The sequence below is a fragment of the Fukomys damarensis genome, unplaced genomic scaffold (genome assembly GCF_012274545.1).
Source record: "Fukomys damarensis isolate Sample0158 unplaced genomic scaffold, DMR_v1.0_HiC HiC_scaffold_1, whole genome shotgun sequence".
In the NCBI taxonomy this organism is placed as follows: domain Eukaryota; kingdom Metazoa; phylum Chordata; class Mammalia; order Rodentia; family Bathyergidae; genus Fukomys; species Fukomys damarensis.
The window spans coordinates 63,041,386-63,059,853 of NW_022900913.1; the positions used below are offsets into that span (position 1 = coordinate 63,041,386).

Sequence of the window (18,468 nt, forward strand, 5' to 3'; positions counted from 1 at the left end):
TAATTGCATGAATTTAAGCCTTTTCTTTCCATTTTTTGATAAAGTTGGCTAAGAGTTCATTGATTTTATTTATTATTTCAAAAAACCAACTCTATAATTCACTGATTTTTGTATCATTCTCTCAGTCTCCATGGCATTAATTTCTGCTCTGATCTTTATTTCCTCCCATGTATGAGCTTTCAGTTGGTCTCACTCTTCTTTTTCTAGCAGTTTAAGGTCAAGCATGAGGATGTTTTTTTGAGCTCTCTGTGTTTTCCTAGTATGGGCACTTACTGCTATGAATTTCCCTTGTAGAACTGCTTTCATTGTGTCCCATAGATGTTGTATTAACATTATAATTTAGTTGTAGAAACAGTTTAATTTCTTAATTTCCTCTGTGACCCAATGGTTGTTCAGCAGTTATATTTAATTTCCATATGTTTGTGAATTTCTTGCAATTTCTTAGGCTATTGATCTCAAGTTTAATTGCACTGTGGTCTGATAGTATACAAGGGATAACTTCAATTCCTTTGCATTTACTTAAGCATGTTCTATGAGCTAGCATGTGGTCTGTTTTGGAGGATGACTCATGTGCAGCCAAAAAGAATGTATATTCTGATTTTTGTGGGGTGGAACACTCTGTCCAAATCTAGTAAGTCTGTTTATTCTCAGACTTGGCTCAGTTCTGTTATTTCGTTGTTGATTTTTTGCCTAGATGATCAGTCTATTTGCATTAGTGGAGTATTGAAGTTCCCCACTACAATTGTGTTAGTGCTTATTTGGTTTTTTATATCCATTAATATTTGTTTTATATAGTTGGGGCATTAGTATTCAGTGCATATATATTTATGATTTTCATGTCTTCCTCTTGTACTGTTCCCTTTACATGGATGTAGTGGCCTTCTTTGTCTCTCTTAATTAGTTTTGGTTTGAAATCTAATTTGTCTGCAAATAAGATAGCTACCCTCCCTTTTTTTTCTGGGCTTCTGTCACATGGAGAACAGTTTTCAATCCTTTTACTCTCACTCTATGAATTTCTTTGTGGATTAAGTGGGTTTTTATTTTGTATATAGCATATTGTTGGATTTTGCTTCTTAATCCATTCTACCAGTGCATTTCTTTTGATTGGTGAATTGAGGCCATTAACATTGATGGTTATAACTGTTATGTATTGACTTTTCATTGTCATGTTATTTTCCTGTTATTGGTTCTTCTATTTTCCCTCTCTCCCTTTAATTTCTTGCCTTGCCTGGTATATTTGCTCTGTTGGTCCTGATGGAGTTGCCTTCATTTTCTTTTTCCAGGATATTGTTTAGAAGTGTTCAGAGTGCCAGTTTGGTGTTCATGAAATTTCTCATATGTTGTTTGTTGTCGAAGTATCTTATTTCCTCATCAATTTTGAAAGATAGTTTTACAGGATACATTAGCCTAGGTTGTAGATTGTTTTCTTTTAGGACTTGAAATACGTGCCTCCAGGCTCTCCTTGAGTTGAGGGTTTGTGTTGAAAAGTCTGCTGTGATTCTGATGGGCTTTCCTTTGCATGTGATGTGTTTCTTTTCCCTAACTGTTTGTAGTATTTTGTTTTTCTGTTGGTTTTCCGGGATCTTAATTATTATATGTCTAAGTATAGATTTTGTTTTGATCATGGCTACTTGGAGTTGTATATGCCTCACTTATCTGTATATCAACATTTTCCCCTCTATTTCAGACATTTTCTGTCATTAATTCTGTGAACAGTTTTTTTTAATGTCATTTGTATTTTCTCCTGCTACTTCATGGATTCCTATCAGTCTTATATTATTCTTATTTGCATCATCTGAGAGTTGTTGGATCAATTTCTCATGGTCCCTTACTGTTTTTAAGAGATCTCTCTTTTCATGGTCACTGACCACAGTCCTATCTTCTGTATATGAAATTCTATCTTCACATTCATTCATCTAGCTGAGAATGCTTTCTATGGCATTTTAAATATGGATATCTGAACCTGTTTCATGGATTCCATTTATTTCTTATGTTGTGCATTAAAGGTTTCCATTTCTTCTTATGCTGGGAATTCATGGTTTCCATCATGGTCCTGAGCTCATCTTTTTTTTTATGTTTCTGTTCTTGAGTGCATAATCATGTCTTTCATTCTCACCATATCTGTGGTTATCTGGGAAATCATTTCTGTTTTGAATTTTTCTAGAGCCTTATTTATCTGTTTTGTTCCTTCTTGTGCTATTGGTTCAGAGTGTCCAGATGGTTAACTGTCAGACTTTTCCACCCTATTTCCCCCAGAGTTTACCTTTGGTGTGATGAAAGTCTGTGTTGATGCCTTGTTTAAATGTCTTCTCATTTCTATTTTTGTTTTTGGTACTGTCCTTGGTTTAATTCCTGGATTACTGCTTCAATCTTCCATATACAGCTGGCCTTCAGGTTTTGAGGCTCTAATGACTGGCAACCTCATTTTCATTATATGAGGGAGGACAACTGATTAGATCAATCACAGCACCTTATTCCAAGTGATACAGTCAGCAACACAATAGCATCAAGCACAGCTTAGAAAATGACAATTAGTGGTAGTTATTAATCTATGACCTTTAACTGTGTGAATTAAATCACACTCAAGGACCAGCTCAAAATATGTTTATAGTGCATAAACTCTTCAATATAGCAACTTTACCCTTCAGGATGGGGATTTAGAAGGAGTTGGAGAGGGAGGGATACATAGATAGAATAGAGAAAGGTTAGGAGTGAGGTCAGAGGACACAGGAACATCACAGAAACACTAGGAAGCTGTTGAAGAGATGAGGAGAAGACAGAATAAAACATACACAAGAATAGAACAAACTAACAGCAATAGTGAGGCTAGAGGCTGTAATCATTTTCTTTATAACTAATGGCAATTGAGAGAAGGAAAAAGAGAAGAAAAGGAAAAGAAAGAAAATAAATTTGAATCAGGATAGGAACAGGAACAAAAAGGGAGAGAAATGAAGATCATGTTGGGAGAGAGCAAAGATAAGAAAAAGAAGATAAAAGGAAAAAGTGAGAAAAGAAAAAGATAGATAAAATATTTTTAAATGATTAAAGATAAGAGAAAAATATTACTGTGAAATTAATAAATACAAATAGAAATAGAGGGCCTCCTTCAGGGCAAGCCTCTATTGACACAATAGATAGGGTGGCAAGGAGTGTGCAGGTCTAGTTAATTAGTTTCAGAAAGCCAGCAGTTGTCCCCTGATGTTCAGGCTAATTTCTGGTTGTAAGTCCCAAGTTGAGATCTCTGACCTCCTGCTGGGTTGAACTCTGCAAGGTTTTACTGCAGATTCCAGCTGTCTTTCCTCTTAAATTAGACCAGGCTCCGATTTGAGGTGCTGGTCCCTCCAACTTACCAACTATGGTGGTGTGGTGTGCCTTTATTGCAGAGATTTTCTTCACTTTTCCAGTGGGCTTCAATTTTGGTCTAGGAGTATCAGAGAGGCTGTCTTTCTCTTGTTTGGGCTAAGGAGTGGACATGGATACCACTGTGTTGGCGCCCATGAAGCTGGGCTCCTCTTTCCTGCTGGCCAAAGGGGCAAGCCTACCAGAGGGCTTTGCACTGCTTCCTTGCTCTTATGTTGCTCCAAGTGAAGAGGCAGGCCTACCACAGGGTTGCAAGCTGCTGATGCTGGGCTCCTCTCGTGTGCTGGGCCTAAGGGCTAGCACTGTAATCTTTGTATTTTCCTCTTTTATTTTAACTCTTTGTATTAGTGTATAATAATCACACACAGTGCTGGGATTTGTTGTGGTCCTTTCAAGATAGTCATAGAGCATGGGGATTTGCACATTTCCATCAACTTTGGAATTCTGCGAATCTTAACCTCTTTGGGGTCCAGGATTCCCTTGATAATTTCAGGAATGCTGTGGACACTCTTCCCCTCAAAACATGAATATGCAAATACTCCAAAATGTGTGCATACAGTTTTACAGTTCCTGGGCCCTAGATTATTATGTAATAAAGGGGCTCAAGTGGGTTAAGTAGGACCCAGTAGCATGGAAATGAGAATTTGGCCTCTTTTGACTATGGCTGGTGCTGGTTTGTAACAGTGTGCATAGAGGTCTGCAGATCAGTGTAGGTGAGGGCAGGGGCTTTCACACAGTTTGTATCCACAGGGGTTTATTTGGCAAGAACACTTAGGTGACAGCTTATGATTTCCCAGACTGATGGTCAAGAGACCATTGGAACCCTTTCCAGGTCCACCTGTTCCCACCTACAGGCAGGCTAGAGATGGACCCTCTGCTCCCAGCCTCTAACCATTGCTAAGCAGCCACTTTCCCTGGGGAGAGCCCAGGGAATATCTGGAGACTCAGTTCACCCCAGGTAATGGAGGTGTCAGTGTTGTGCTTTAATAAGGGACCTGGTGCTCCTAATTCCCTATTCCTTCCCCCATGTCTAGGGAGTGCTGACTATGTCATTATTTCTTCCTGCTTTCTCCCTTCTGTCCTGTCCTTCCTGGGCATGTGTGACTCTTCGACCAAGAAGCTGAAGGATGTGCATGCACTGGAACACTCTTCCTGTGTTCCTTCTCCTCAGGTCCCTCTCCCCCTGGATGAATATGGTTCTTGTTCACATGTCCTCCTGCTTTCTTTCCAAAATGCCAACATGAACAGTCTTGTCCCCTCCCTCTTTTATTATGGCTGCCTGGTGGTCTGCTGCAGGGGTGTGCTGTAAGTTATTTGGTAAATGCTCAATTAGTCGGCATTGGTGGTGTTGCTCAACTTTGGTTATCACCAACAGTGCCCCAAAAGGATTACCTTGTAGAAATTAATCATATATACATGCAAGAGAAATTCCCCCAAATAGGATCACTACTTGCCCTTCACAGAGCTGGTGCCAATTCTCACCCCTATCCTTTGGACTAGCTAACACTGTGTGGTCAAACTATAGTTCTGGGTGAGGAGTAGCACCTCAGAGCAAGTTTAAATGTGTGCTTCTATTTACGAGACCACATATTTATTTATGTTTAAGGGTCTTCAGATTTGTTTACCTCTTATCCATTTTTACATGGTGAGAGTGGCTTTTTTCTTAACCCTTTTTAGGAACGCTTTACATAATAGGGAAAGGGATGTTTTTGTTTGTGGTAAACATTTTTTCTCCATTTCTTGTTTGTATTTTGACCTTTGGGATGGAGTTTTCTGGCATGTGAAAATGTTTGAGTTTTTATGATATTATTTAAGAAATTTATTCTGCTTTTATGGGCATAGCTAGTGTATTAGTCAGCTTTTCCATCATTGGGACAAAATATCTGGCACCCACAACTGAAAGGAAAAGGATTTTCGTTTGGCTCACAGTTTGGGGCTTTCAGTCCATGGTTGCCTGGCTCCAAGGCAAAACAGCATGGTAGAAGGGCCAAGTGGAGTAAAGCTGTTCATCTCCTGGCAGCCAGGAAGCAGAGAGCAAGATGAAAAAGGGAAGAGCAGAGGACAAGGATCCATCCTTTCTGGTGATATCCCAGTGATTCACTTCTTCCAACCAGGCCCCAGCTCCTAACAGCATGTGAACAATTGAACTGACCACTGGATGAATCCCCTGATGAGTACAGCACCCCCATGATCCAATCACCTTCCAAATCCTAGATCTAAGCCACAGCCGGCACAGCTTCAAAAGCCCTCCTCCCTTCTATGCTTTTAAAAAGAAACTTATAATTTGTTGCTTGGATCCATGTGGTGGAGCTGCAGGGACCATGGTGCAGCCTGGCTGTGTGTAGTCTGGAGGGCAGGGTGGCCTCTGGCCTGATCCTGGAGAGTCCAAGGGCCCAGGGAGGTGGAGGAGCAATGCTGGCACAGACAGAGACACCATCTACTTCCTTGCTCTGCTGTAGCAGAGGTCCCCGTGGCCTCCCTGCCTTCAGCTCCATGGGGCCAGAGCTACCCAGAGGTGGATATGCACTGCTGAAGGGAGGAGCATTCCTGGTGCAGGAGTGGGGCTTCTAACCAGGAGCATCCATCACAAGAGTTTATACTTTGAGGAGTCAAAGTTTGTGCTTTCACATTCAGTACTTGGAGCCGAGGGACCAGCAGGGCTGGGTTTTCTTTGTTATTGTTTATAACCTGCCATTGCCTTCTTCTAAGGAGCTGGAGGCCTGGAAGCTGTAAGGATCTTTCTGCATGGTGCAGCTGGTTTTGGGGAATGCAAGTGTGGAAGAAAAGGCTGGGTAGAGAAGAGATGCTGCTCAGTAGGGTGAGGGTTTCTAGGGCCCTGAGAGAGAAGGGGGAGTCCCCAGGTGAGGACAGAGTAGAGAGTAGACCCGGCTTCAGGGTCATGGTGGGTGGGTGAAGCTGAGCCTGGAGTGGGGGCAGGGAGGCCAAGTCATGGGAACACATTCACTGCTGTGGTCGAATATGTGCATCTTCCTGTGTCTGTCTCCTGTGGTTGACGTTTTGGGAGCATGGTTCCTACTGTGCCAGTACTTAAGTGGTGCCCGGTGGAAGTGCTTACAGCGTGGGGCAGGTTTGACTGGAGAATAGGCTAAGACAGTTCATGCAAAGAGCTGGCAGCATTCTCAGGGAAGCCAGTTTCACAAAGGCCTGATCCTGACCCGGTATTGTTTGTTCCTTTGTGACGTGACCTCTTCCTCTTGCACACACTCCCACAATGATGCCATCATACAAGACCCTCCAGATCCTAGCCTTTCAGTCTCCCTAACTGTGAACTAAATAAACCTCTTCTTTTCATATGCAGCCTGCCTTGGGTGCTTTGTTATAGCAACAGAAAACTGACTAAGAGTGGCTTTAAGCTGTGCACCCTCTGTCTTTCTTCTAGCATCTTTCCTGAAATCTATAGTGCTTAGTCCTGTGTGTCTCTGTGTGTTGTGCTTACACATGTGTGTGTAAGTGGATCCATTGAAAGGAGTTACTGAGCCCTTCAGAGTGTCATAGTGTTGGTTCAGAGCAAATAGAGAGTTAATTTTATAAAAAATGGTGACAACAGGGATGACTCCTAAGTGCTAATCCTATTAGAGAAATAGCAAAGTCAAAATAAGATTCTCATCATTCTTTTAGGAACAATGAAGAGGGCATTTTTGCTTCAGGTGGGCCAAAGTCTTCTTTGGACCCTGCACTTTCTCATTGTAAATTAAAGAACCATGGCCTTGCTGCCAGGTGATTCAACACTTGCTGGGTGTGTACCATGTGTCATGTGCTGTCAGAGTCACTGTGCAAGCCACAAGTCACCACAGTCCTATGTGGCTTGGTCTCTGTGCAGCCACGAACTTCAGTTCATACATGAAACACTGGAAATCATGGCTCCCTGTGAGATGACATTAAACGTGTCCAGTTTGTCCCTCTGAGATTCTTCACCTGCTCCTGCTCATCCCTCTTGTGGTCCTCAGTGCCTCACTGGCCCCCTGGGCCGGGGTCTTCTGGTGGACAGTTGTGTCCCTTTCCTTCTCCTTTCCCCAGTCCTTATTTTTTATTTCCTGGGAAGGGAATCTTAGCTCTCTCCAGAGCTGTGATTTCTCCAGATTCTGTGGTTTCTCTTCTGTTCACTGTCATGATTCTGCCTCACAAAAGCCTGGCTGGCTGGAAAAGGCAGGGGTTCCTACAGAGGGTGAGGCAGGGCACCCAAAATCAGGACTCCCTGGTGGAGGCAGGGGACACTCACACATTAATGAATTTGCTCCTGTCTCTTGAGGACCCATCTTCATCCATGCTGATCTTTATGCCCTGGCCATCCTCAGGAAAAATATACTTCCCCACTACAGACATCTCCTTCTGTCCTCTTTCCATTCCCTCTTGTGTATTTTTCTTTAAAGCAAGTGATAACTGTTTATATTTTGGAAATATAATTGTATCTGCTGCATTATAATCTGCAAAGTACCTTCAAGCACCCATGCTCAATGAATCCATTTCAGAGGCCTGAATGAGGGCATTGTGCTTACTCATTCTTAGTGGGCTTTCTCTTTTCTTCTCTCTCTTCCATTTCCCTTCTCTCTCCCTCTATACTGTGCCTAACTCTCCCACCTGCCTCTCTCTTCTCAGCAGGACATGGGAGCGACCACTGCGTCCAGTCTCCAGAGAAGTTATTGTCCGCTGGTTTAAGGAGGAGCAGCTGCCTCGCCAAGCTGGCTTCGAGAGGAACACCAAATCTATCGCCCCCTGGTTCCATGGTAGGACCTCTTTGTGGGCCCTGGGGCCAATGCTGTCTGTATATGTGCCTCCCTCTGTGTGGACAAGGAGGTCTTGGAGGACAGCTGTAATCAGAGGATAAGACTTCAGACTCCAACTGCCTCTGTTTTTCCCAATACAATTCCAGCGGGGCTCCTGGAGTTTGGGGAAACCTTGGCTCACTGTCACAGGAGACCTGTCCACTGCTGACAACACATGATGGCTTGGCTGCCAGCACTCTTCTGAGGCATCTTCCCTGTACTTACAGGACTGTGAGCTCTCCGTGGGGCAGGAGGTGCCAGTGGGCAGCCCTATATCTTGGTGTCTGAACCTGTGCCTCTGGGTTCTGGCTATAGCCTGGCACACGGCAGACTCTGAATAAATCCTTGCTGATTACATGACAGATGGCTGGATAAAGAGGTCACAGTCATCCAAACAGAGCATTAGAGCGAGGAGGCTCCATGGAAGTCTTCCAGTCCCTTCATTACAGATAAGAGACTGAGAAAAAGGGGAGGAAGTTTTAATAAGGTATTAAGGTATTAGGAGACTTACAAAGTCAAGTTCACGAATGCATCTCAAGGGTCATGACCCTGATCCAGTGATCTGAATTTGCAGTGGCTTCAGGCAGGGAAACAGAACTGTGTCTTCATTCCAGACTTGCTGCAGGGAAATGGGAAAGACTACTGGCTTTTAGTTCCCTCTGTATCAGCTAGCTAATGCTGCATGACGAATCACCTCCAAATTAAGTAGCTTAAAGCAGTAGTGTACTATGTATTCATGAATTTCTGAGTCAATTAGGATGTTATTCTAGCATGACATAAGCTCAGATGATCTTGGCTGAGCTGTCTACTGGCAGCTGGCAGGTCAGTTAGGTGCTGGCTGATCCAGAATAGTCTCAGCTGGGGCACCTCCTCTTCACTCCATGTGCCTGCTTATCCTCCAGCAGCCTCAGGTTCATCTGCAGAAGTTGCACATGTGCTTTGCTCCCTGAGCCTCTCTGCCTTGACTAGCTCAGGTCTGCCTGGGGATACCCCCAGTTGGAACTGATCTCACCTGTCATGGTTATCATCCGGTTGACCCTCACTTCTCTCTGCTTCCCTTCTGCCTAGGAGCTTGACCAGCCTCTGCTCTGGCCTATAGTCCCCTGACTCTGATATCTTGGGGACCAACAGGCAATTTGGAGAGGTGCCCTCTTGGGTAAGCTCTGGGCATGGTCTGGCTCCAAGACAGGCAGCTGTGGCACTGAAAGGAAGTCATGTAGGGGAGAGTGAGTGCATCTGCATCCTCATTCCCTTTAGGCTCATTCTGCAGATGGGACACAGTGGTGCAGCACTGTAAGGGATGGCTTAAAGGGCCAAAGGTCACAGAGGTGGCAGCACCACTAGTCCAGTCTGCAGGAGAGTCCTCATTTGTCTGGGCCTTTTACTCTGCCCCTCTACAGTTCATCTTCCACACACCACCCCCAGAATCTTTCAAACATAACCAGATCCCATCAATCCCCTGCTCAGTACCTCTACTTCCCCCTGTACCTGCAGTGAACTCTAAACACCCCAGGGGACCGGTCATATTCTCCACCGCAACCTCATGCCAGAATGTGCTCCTTGCCCATCTTTACCCTCAGTGTACTGGCCTTTTCCATTCTTCAAACGATCCTTCCTTTTTTCCATTTCAGGTCCTTTGTCCTTGCTGTTGCTCTACTTACTTTTGTTCTTTCCCCAATTCTTTGCCTGGCTGACACATTGTCAGCCAGGTGACCCAGCTGACACTATTCTGGATCAGCCAGAAATAGCCTCTCTTCTGCAAGGCCTTTCCTGAACTCTTTATCTACAGCAGTCTTCAGTTTCTCTCAATTCATTCTGTTTGAGAGAGCTCACCCTAGAGGTGAGCTCTCTCATTGCTCCTTGTCTGTTCTCTTACCTGAGTCTAAGCCCCTGAGGTTGGGGACCTTGTAAGTGTCCCTAAGTATTCTTGGGAAGAGTGGCAGAAGTTGAGGCCAAAGGGTCAGAGTTGGGATTAGATCCAGGCTTTTCAGTTTGGAAAAACAGCCTTTGCTTTTCTGCACTGGGCTCTGGGAGGTGTGTGAGTCCCACCAGGGACTGGGAATGATCTGAAAACCAGAATCACACTGGAGAAGATCAGCTTTGCCTGTCAAGTTGGCTATGTGCTCAATGGGGCCAAAGCACGCCATCTTAGGCACCTCTGTGTCCGCCTCTCACCCTGCCTTCCAACTGCCTGGGGCCAGGTACAGAAGGACATCCAGACAGAAGGTGCAGAATATCACTGTCTCCATCTGTTGTCACAGTTGAGCACCCAACTCCAGGAATAGAATCCCCACCGGGCAGGTCACAGTGCCTATGGTAGGCTTGGTCGTACCTTTGTAACGTGCATTCAAAAGGTTAATGACTCTGGCCACATTAATTTCTCACCCATGTCTCATTAGGTGTTGGCTGAAGAATTGGATGAGGGCCTCAGACCAGGGAGCTGCCTCCCTTGGAAACTCTGATGGCCTCATGGAAGAGAGAAAAGAAAAGACTTGGAAAGCCACACAGTGGCCTGAAACTTCTGCACAGTTGCACACATTTCCCCAGCCAGAGCCAGGCTGCAGCCTATGATGTGCTGGGTAGTTTTAAATGACAGGAGAATCTGTTATACTTACCATTCACGTTTAGACCTCTTCTTCCTCCTGGGTCCCACATGTCCTACAGGAGGCTGAAGAGTCTCCTTAGGGTGAGAGGATGGTCAACATTCATGGGTGGCTGAACCACGGGTTCCTAGAATGGGTCCGGGTATCCTTGGCCTCTCACTGTGTCATGTTGTGAGCTCCTGGACCCCTGGTGGAGCATCCATTTGAATAGTCACCTTCCCCTTCATCCATTATCATCATCGTGGAGGTACAGCATGGCACAGGGTGCAGCTCAAGTGTCCGGTGGGGTGGGGGTTGTCATTTGTGCTGTGGGCTCAGAGGGGCTTGTGGCAGCCGACAGAGAAGGCCCAATGGTGGTGCTCAAATGTATCTTTAGTTTTATTTTCTACCTTGATAGGGAAAAAGGTAATTTTTATGCTGTCACAGAACAAACAGAACCAAGATTTAAGTCTCATGATTTATGCAACTGATTGCACGTTCTCCTGACAGTTTTACCATAAAGCATGTAGGAAAGTCGCTAATACACTGATCGGAGCTATTACAAGTTTTCATCGCCGTGTGACAAAATGAAAGGAAAAGGCTCAGTTCTGGAGGAGGGCCAAGTGTCTTTGCTTGGAAAGGACCATGCTGTGTTTTAAGATCATAGCCTTACTTTTAGTGTTAAAATGTCTCATCTTTTATGAGATGATGGTGGTGGTAAAGAGTGGTTATTTTTATATATTGTCTTTGCTTAGAAAATGTTGGCAGCCTTATGTTGGCTCCTAAGACTTTTATTTTTAATGACTTTGAACAACAGGTAGGCGCTAATTTACCGCCCAGGGTAGGTATTCCTGATGGAGGAGGCAGTACTCTTGTCCCAATCCTTACAGTAACAGGAAGTTCCCCACCCCATAGGACGCTTGCCCCAGTCTAATTGCTAGGGTTTTTTGATACAGGGTGGCAGGGGCTCTGCTCTCCATTAGGTGTGGCTGGGCTTCTTAGCTGGGGAGGTCTGCTCTGCCCATCTCTCCCACTCCTCCTGGGGCCATCTGAGTGCAGGCAGCTCAGGCCTGCACTTCTCATGGTGCCAGTTCAGGTACCAGGGGCAGCACATGTAGCTCCTGATCTCTGCTGTCAGCACCAGCACCCTGCCACTTCTGCCTCATGCTGTTGGCCACAGTATGTCTCAGAGTTGAAGGGTGGACAATATATTCTGTTATTCTCCTGAGAGGAACTTCAAAGCCACATGTCAAAGACTTGGAGGCAGAGGAGAGAATTTGATCCAGTAAGGCAATGTATCACAGTCCCAATATAGATCTTTCCTTTCCCATGTAAAACATTCTTAGTTAATTTAGCTGGATTTTAGGAGCAAGTTAAAAACAACTACTGTGACTCCTGTTTCCTTTTCTCTAACTTTTGGAGACACCATGGTGTAACCCAAATAGCCACATGAACAAGGGGTCTGAAGATGGGGGTTTCATCTTCACTGTGAACTTGGGTGACTCTTTTAATTCCCTGTCTGTGAAACTGGCATTATAACACAGGATACTTCAGGAAAGTAAGTCAACAGAGATACTTTGTCTCTCACATAGAGCTAGGTCAATGGGAATGCTGATATCTCTGGAGTCTGGCATCACTCATCAGATGCTCACCTTTGGGAAACAGGATTTGGAGAAGAGGGGTCAGGACACACAAAGGGAGGAGACTGGCTTCCCTCAGGTCACAGGGCTTTGATAAAGTTTCCTTCTCAATAGAGCAGTGCACAAGCAATTCCTTGTCTCTCTTTCACTCATTGTTATTTTCTAGGGATTGTAAGAGACTTCCAGGTATATGAAAGCATTCCTGAGAAATGCTAGTGCATATAAGCTTGGATTTGGGGAAAAGAACCTTATCTTTAGGCTTTGACATATATCAGAAATCATTAGGAGTATCTGCTGTCTGAACATTGGCTCATTCAGAGCTCATTTCTCTTCCTGAGCTTTACTGCTAGAAAAGAGTTGCAATATGGCCCTTGGTTCATAGACTTGGCAAAGCCCCCTGGCTATCTTGCTGCCTACCTCTGGAGCTTGGCATAGTAGAACTATGTGGTAAATGATGTAGTTGGCATTGGTAGATTCTTCCTGTGGGATTCTGCTCAGGTGCTGGGATGGTCTCACCTGGGCTTCAGTCATGTAAGCTGCACTCAAGAGAGGTATTATTGGCTTGATACCTCTTCTGACAAGCACAAAGTGGGGATTCCCCTCCAGAGAGGAGGTGCTTTCCATTCAAGTAGACAGTGCAGTCTGCAAGAGCCCAGCAGTATGGGGATGGTGGTGGAGCTTCCTGTGTAAAGCAAGAGCTCAAAGTAGATTGGGCTCTTTTTCACACTGAGACTTCAGAGGCTATTTAGAGAGGAACAGTAAAGGCTGCTGGTTCTAGAATGAACCCATGTCCTTAGACTCAAGTACTTTGCTGTTTGGATGATACCACAGAGCATTAAAAATTGTTTGAGGAAAGGAAAAGGAGTAGCAGTTACAGTAATCATTTTTAAGGATTACTTGGCAAACGTTTGTTTTTGAGGGAAAAAAAGATATAGTGTGGAATGGATGGAGGACTGAGACACCACCACAAATCTCTGGAGACTGTGGAACAGGCAAAACCAGGATCCAGACCTGAGGGATCTGAACATCTACAAGTCATTTCAGTAGAAGACAGAGATTTCTGCTGTTTGCAGCTTGCTATTGGGCAACCTCACTGGCCAGAGAGCTCCCTGGTTGGAGGAGTGGATGCGATATGTTTCCAAGGGCACAGTCTCTTGATATTGCTCCAGCTCCCACAGCCCTGCCCCTGCTGAATCTCCAAAGCTTCCTCGGTTGGCCATGAACATTGAGAAGACCTACCATGGTGAAGGGCTGGTGGCAGGGTGGGAGTCTGGGTGCTGAGAAGCAACTGTATTCTTTACCTTTTGACTACTTGGCTTCCTATTCCTTTTTTTTTTTTTCTTTGTTGCTTTTGGATTCTGGGTTTAAGCAGTGTGAGCAGTGGTGATTCTCTCTGCTGGATGGGAGTGGGTATGGAGTCAGGATATGGTTCCTTACCTGCATATACTGGGGGCTTAACTTCTATCTGAGTTGCACCGAGTGGAAAGGCTGGACTGGCTGATGGGTGCTGGCAGTTCATCATCCTTGGGCAGTCTGATGTACGTTTGGCATCACTGATGTATGGAGAGTTTTGGTACATGACATCTGAAGATGCTACCAAATGCTCTTTGACCTGGCCATGGTTAGCACTGGCCAGAGTGATCACAGGGAGGCCCAAGAGCTTGACAAACTGACAAATCTTTGTCCAGCAGTTAAGTACGAGAGCTGGGATAAGACAGAAGGTTTCTGGATCTTAGTTTAACCTACTCTATTTTGGCTATATCCTTGAATATCTGGCAATCTAGGGGAGGAAGTAGGAAAAAAATGTGTTCTCTCTGGATTTATAATCCCTACTGTGAATTTCTTGGACACAGCCAAAGCCTTAGCCCACCTTCTTCCGTGACCTTGAAAGGCAGAGCTGCTACTGGTTTCCTGCCCCGGCTTCAAGGAGTATCTGAGAATGCCCTGTTTCTTATTTGATAAAGAGTCTCTGGGGCCAAGGAGGACAGACTGAGCCAGCCCAGCCCCTGTCCATGGATTCCTATAGTGAGGCACTGTAGTCATTTTAGGCAGTAGCTAGGAAGAAGTGCCAGGGACCTTGGAAATTTGTGAACCCAGGCACTAAAATTCAGGGTATGCAACGAACTGCTGAAGAAACTAGGGAGGGGGAAGATAATAAAACTGGTGATTTTATGAGGATTAAATGTATTAATATTTATAAAACATTTAAAACATGCCTGGTATGTAATAAATGTTGTGGTTACTGGGTTGGGGGTCTTATCCAGGTTCTTGACATCTAAACAAAGAGTTGCACTGGACACCCAAGAGAACAGCAGGATTGATGATTTATTTGAAAGAGAAAAGACAAGAAGCATTCCACAGAATGGGAGTGAGAAGAGCTCCTGACAACAAGGGGCTTGGTGTTGAGTTCTAAGCCTCAGGGTTTCTGTCTGAGGTTTGACTCCTGCCAGTGAATGGCTTGACTCAGCCCCTCCTTTGGTCAGTGGAGTTTTGACATTTTATGGCCCCTACAAAGATGCCCTGGGCATCCAAAGCCCACAAGTCAGGGTTAAAACTGGCTGTTCTTCCCTTCTTTCTCCAGTGTTTACCTTAGTTACCTCCTGCATCACTACTCCTTGGAATGAATAATCACGGTGGCCTTTGGAGATGCATAATGAGAATTGAAGCAGTGATTTTGAGTCTTCAGGGCATACCTACTACAAGTCAGGGATGTTGAAATACAGAAAATGGTGACATTGAGTGACTGCACAAAAGGAAGGTAACACTTATTTAGAATTCCCAAAAAAGTGTTTCATTTTGAGTATGCTGCACATCTTGGAATGGTTTTTAAAAGCATTAGGTATAGCACATAGGCCATTTGGAACGATGGTTAACATGTTAAATTAGATTGCTAATTTATCTCTCCTGAGCAGAATTTGGAATGGAAATTGTCCACCAACTATGATCTCAAAGCAGAAAAAAGTAGGTCAGTTGACTCGCTGTCTTCTTAACTTTTCTCTCTCTCTTTCACAATTTGTGCTGCTGAGGATCAAACTCGGGGCCTTGTACATGCGAGGCCAGTGCTCTACCACTGAGTGATACTTTCAGTCCCTTCTTAAATTCTTGCTTAAGCTGTTTCACCTAAGGAACACTTCATTCTTATTTAAAGTGTACACATGACTAGTCTCGAAAAGGCATTGCAAAGAATGGCATTATTTTGGCTTTAGAAAAGCATGGATTGTCATTGCTTTCCCAAGGCCTCAATTCTTTCCTTTCAGGGATGTATAATTCCAGCAGCTGCTCTACTCCCATTCCCTTATGCTGCATGAGCTGTGTCTACCTGGAGGTACACAATGACACCACTTGGATCGATGGCTTCCCTGTGCAAGGGACCTCTGACCACATCTGTCCTCAGGTGTGCACTGGCTATGTCTGTGGGCTATGGTAGTTGACTAAACCCAGGTGGTCATGATGGATTTTTATGTTTTAACTAATATTTTGAGCATTTATTTTGTGTTGACATTGTATCAGTAAACACAGAACACCCAGTGTTCATTTACTTTTCATATAACTCTCTGGGATATTTTGTAATAATGTGCATAATGCTTACTGTATTCTAGGCACTGTTCTAAGCAATTCATGTATGTTAATTTATTGTGTGCCTGTAATATTTCTGTGCACTTGCTGCTAGCCTCATTTCAAAAGTGAGGAAGCTGAGGCAAAAAGAGGCCACTGGTGGGATGGGGATTTAGCTTAATGGTGCTGCCACTTGCCTTGCAAGTGCAAGGTTCTAAGTTCAATCCCAGGTACCCTCCCCCACAAAAAAGAGGCCACCATTGAGGTAGGATTCAAACTCATATCAACTTGTTTCAGAATCCATGGTTGTATCTGTGACACAATGCAGTCATACTGCCATCTCACAGGGGAGGAGTTAGAGACTCTGAAGGCCAGGTAACTACCCCAGGGCACACAGTGCTTGAGGGGGGGTCAGTTCTCTTCCAGTCGAGGATATCTCTGTGAGGATGGAGAGATGGCTGCTTCTTTAGGAAACTGCCAGCTATCTCTGGCCGTTTTGGGTGCCACACCTGCTCCCTAATGAGGCGAGTAACTGATGCTCCTGAGCTTGGTGCCATCCTTTCAAAGCATTCCTGAAGGACACTATCTGAGTCTGTCTTTAAATGGCAGAGTCTTCATGCTGTGAGTAGAGTGACAGGCAATTTTCAGGGTTTGGGATCATTCAGTTACGTAGACAGGCACTAGGAGGCAGGCTCCCTGTGTTAAGGGATTTAAATGATTAATTAGTTAACTATTAATATGAAACTTGGTCTAACTTACAGGATATAAAATGGTGAGTAGAACTGATCACTTTGCTAGTGTCATGGAACTTATGTTTATTTGCAAGTAACACACAAAAGATGCAAAGTATTATAATAAAAAAGAAATGCTCAGTTCACATGACTGAAAAACCTACAGTTAGGCCTATCCTCAAGCTTTGGTTGACTCAGAAAACTTAAGCAGTTATTGACTTACCTCTTTCCATCTCTCATTTCTGTTGCCTTCCATGTTATCTTCTTTTTTAAGCAAGCATCAGCCTGAGATTCAAATCCAGCAGAAGAGTAGGCAGAGTTTCATCTCATCAATGCCAGTTTTAGTCTCAGTTGGTTGGTTTGTTTGGTCTGGTTTGGTCACATGCCCACTCCTGGACAAATCACCATAGCTGGGAGGATGAGCTGCTTGATTGGGTAGGCCCGAGTCACATGACCAGGCCTGGAGGAGGAGAGGCAGTCATAGTCCACACTGTTGAAACCCTATAGACTAAGAGCAAAAGAAGGACACAGTTCCCCTGCCGGAAGATCACCGTAGAGGAGTGCTCTAGTGAAGCAGCCAGTCTGGTTGTGAGACTTAAATACTTATACTTTATCATCCAGCTGATGCAAGTGAAGCACAGGATCCTTGCACAGCCAGGTTCCCAGGTCATTTTTCTGGGAGGTGACATCCCTTGTCATGAATACTGATGCCACAGCTTGGATCTGAGTGTTGTACAAGGACCCATGTTAAATGCTCAGTCCCTGGGGTGCTTTGGGGAAGTGGTGAAGAAGTTTTAAGAAGTGGAGACTCATGGGAGTCTTCAGGTTATTGGGAGTGTGGGATTGTGGGACCTTACTTTCTTCCTCTCTTTTGCTTCCTGGTCACAAGGTACAATTTGCTCTGCTATGTGCTTCTCACCACTGCCACCCTCCACCTGCACCAGAGGCCTAAAAGCAAATGGTGCACCTGATTTGGGACTGGAACCTGTAAAATCATGTATAAATTGGGTCTCTCAGCTGTTTGTTATAGTGACAGAAAGCTCACTGGAACAAAGGTGTTAATGATTAGAGGCTGGTACGTCACTGTTGTGGACATGATGTTATCTCTTGTACATAAATATACCTGGGACCGAGAAGCTCGTCCAGGGAAACCATTGTCTCAGTAGTTAGCTGTGGTTAAATTTCATTTGGAGTCATAAAAGATGAATGCAATTGAACTCATTCATCACAATCTCCATGGCTTTAGGATACTTTGAGAAACTGTCGAGAATGAAGAGCTTAATAATTCCAGTCTCCTTAATGATATCACCTGGAAAGTGTGGCGGTAAGAAAGGAAAGTCGCAGAAATGAATGAGAAACAGCTGCACAGTAATGGAGGCGCTGTCAGCCAGTTAGGCGAAGCGGCAGAGGAGGAAGCTTTAAGAAATGCGCACATCGGCTAAATTGAGACCTATAAAAAGTATGCATCTCAGCTGGCCAGCCTGCATTTCTTTGTTCTCAGGGTGAAGTGCTAAAAGAGAAATAAAAAGAGCTCATTTGGTTACCCGGGTTCAATTCTGAGCTAATAATTTCAGGGGAGGGAATGCGTTTGGAGCGGGTGCTGGGCGTGGAATCCCGGTCTGCTGGAGGGTGCGCTCACAGGCGTATTTATGGGTCCATTAGGGCACAGCGACTTCTGAAAGTGTAAAGTGGCTTTCCTTTCCCGGGACTGCTGCCTGTTAGTGCTGAAGGAGCGCCCCTGTGAGACCTAGGGAGATGAGGTTGGGAGGTGGCACACCCAGGTATTTGCACTCAGGATGCAGGATGGGGGTGCTAG

The 18,468-nt window shown here is 44.6% G+C and overlaps 1 protein-coding gene across 3 annotated transcripts in view; it reads left to right on the forward strand.

Annotated features, from left to right (window-relative positions):
- The window catches only part of Sh2d4b (SH2 domain containing 4B), a 93,256-nt gene that overhangs the window by 58,707 nt on the left and 16,081 nt on the right, over positions 1–18,468 (forward strand). For 2 of the 3 annotated variants that reach the window (XM_033766214.1, XM_010629539.1), the window contains one exon: positions 7,981–8,105. In XM_033766214.1, coding sequence (XP_033622105.1) covers positions 7,981–8,105 — 125 coding nt within the window. Of the gene's footprint in view, positions 1–5,750; positions 5,762–7,980; positions 8,106–18,468 lie in introns of all 3 variants that reach the window. The other variant, XM_033766237.1, reaches the window with a different exon arrangement.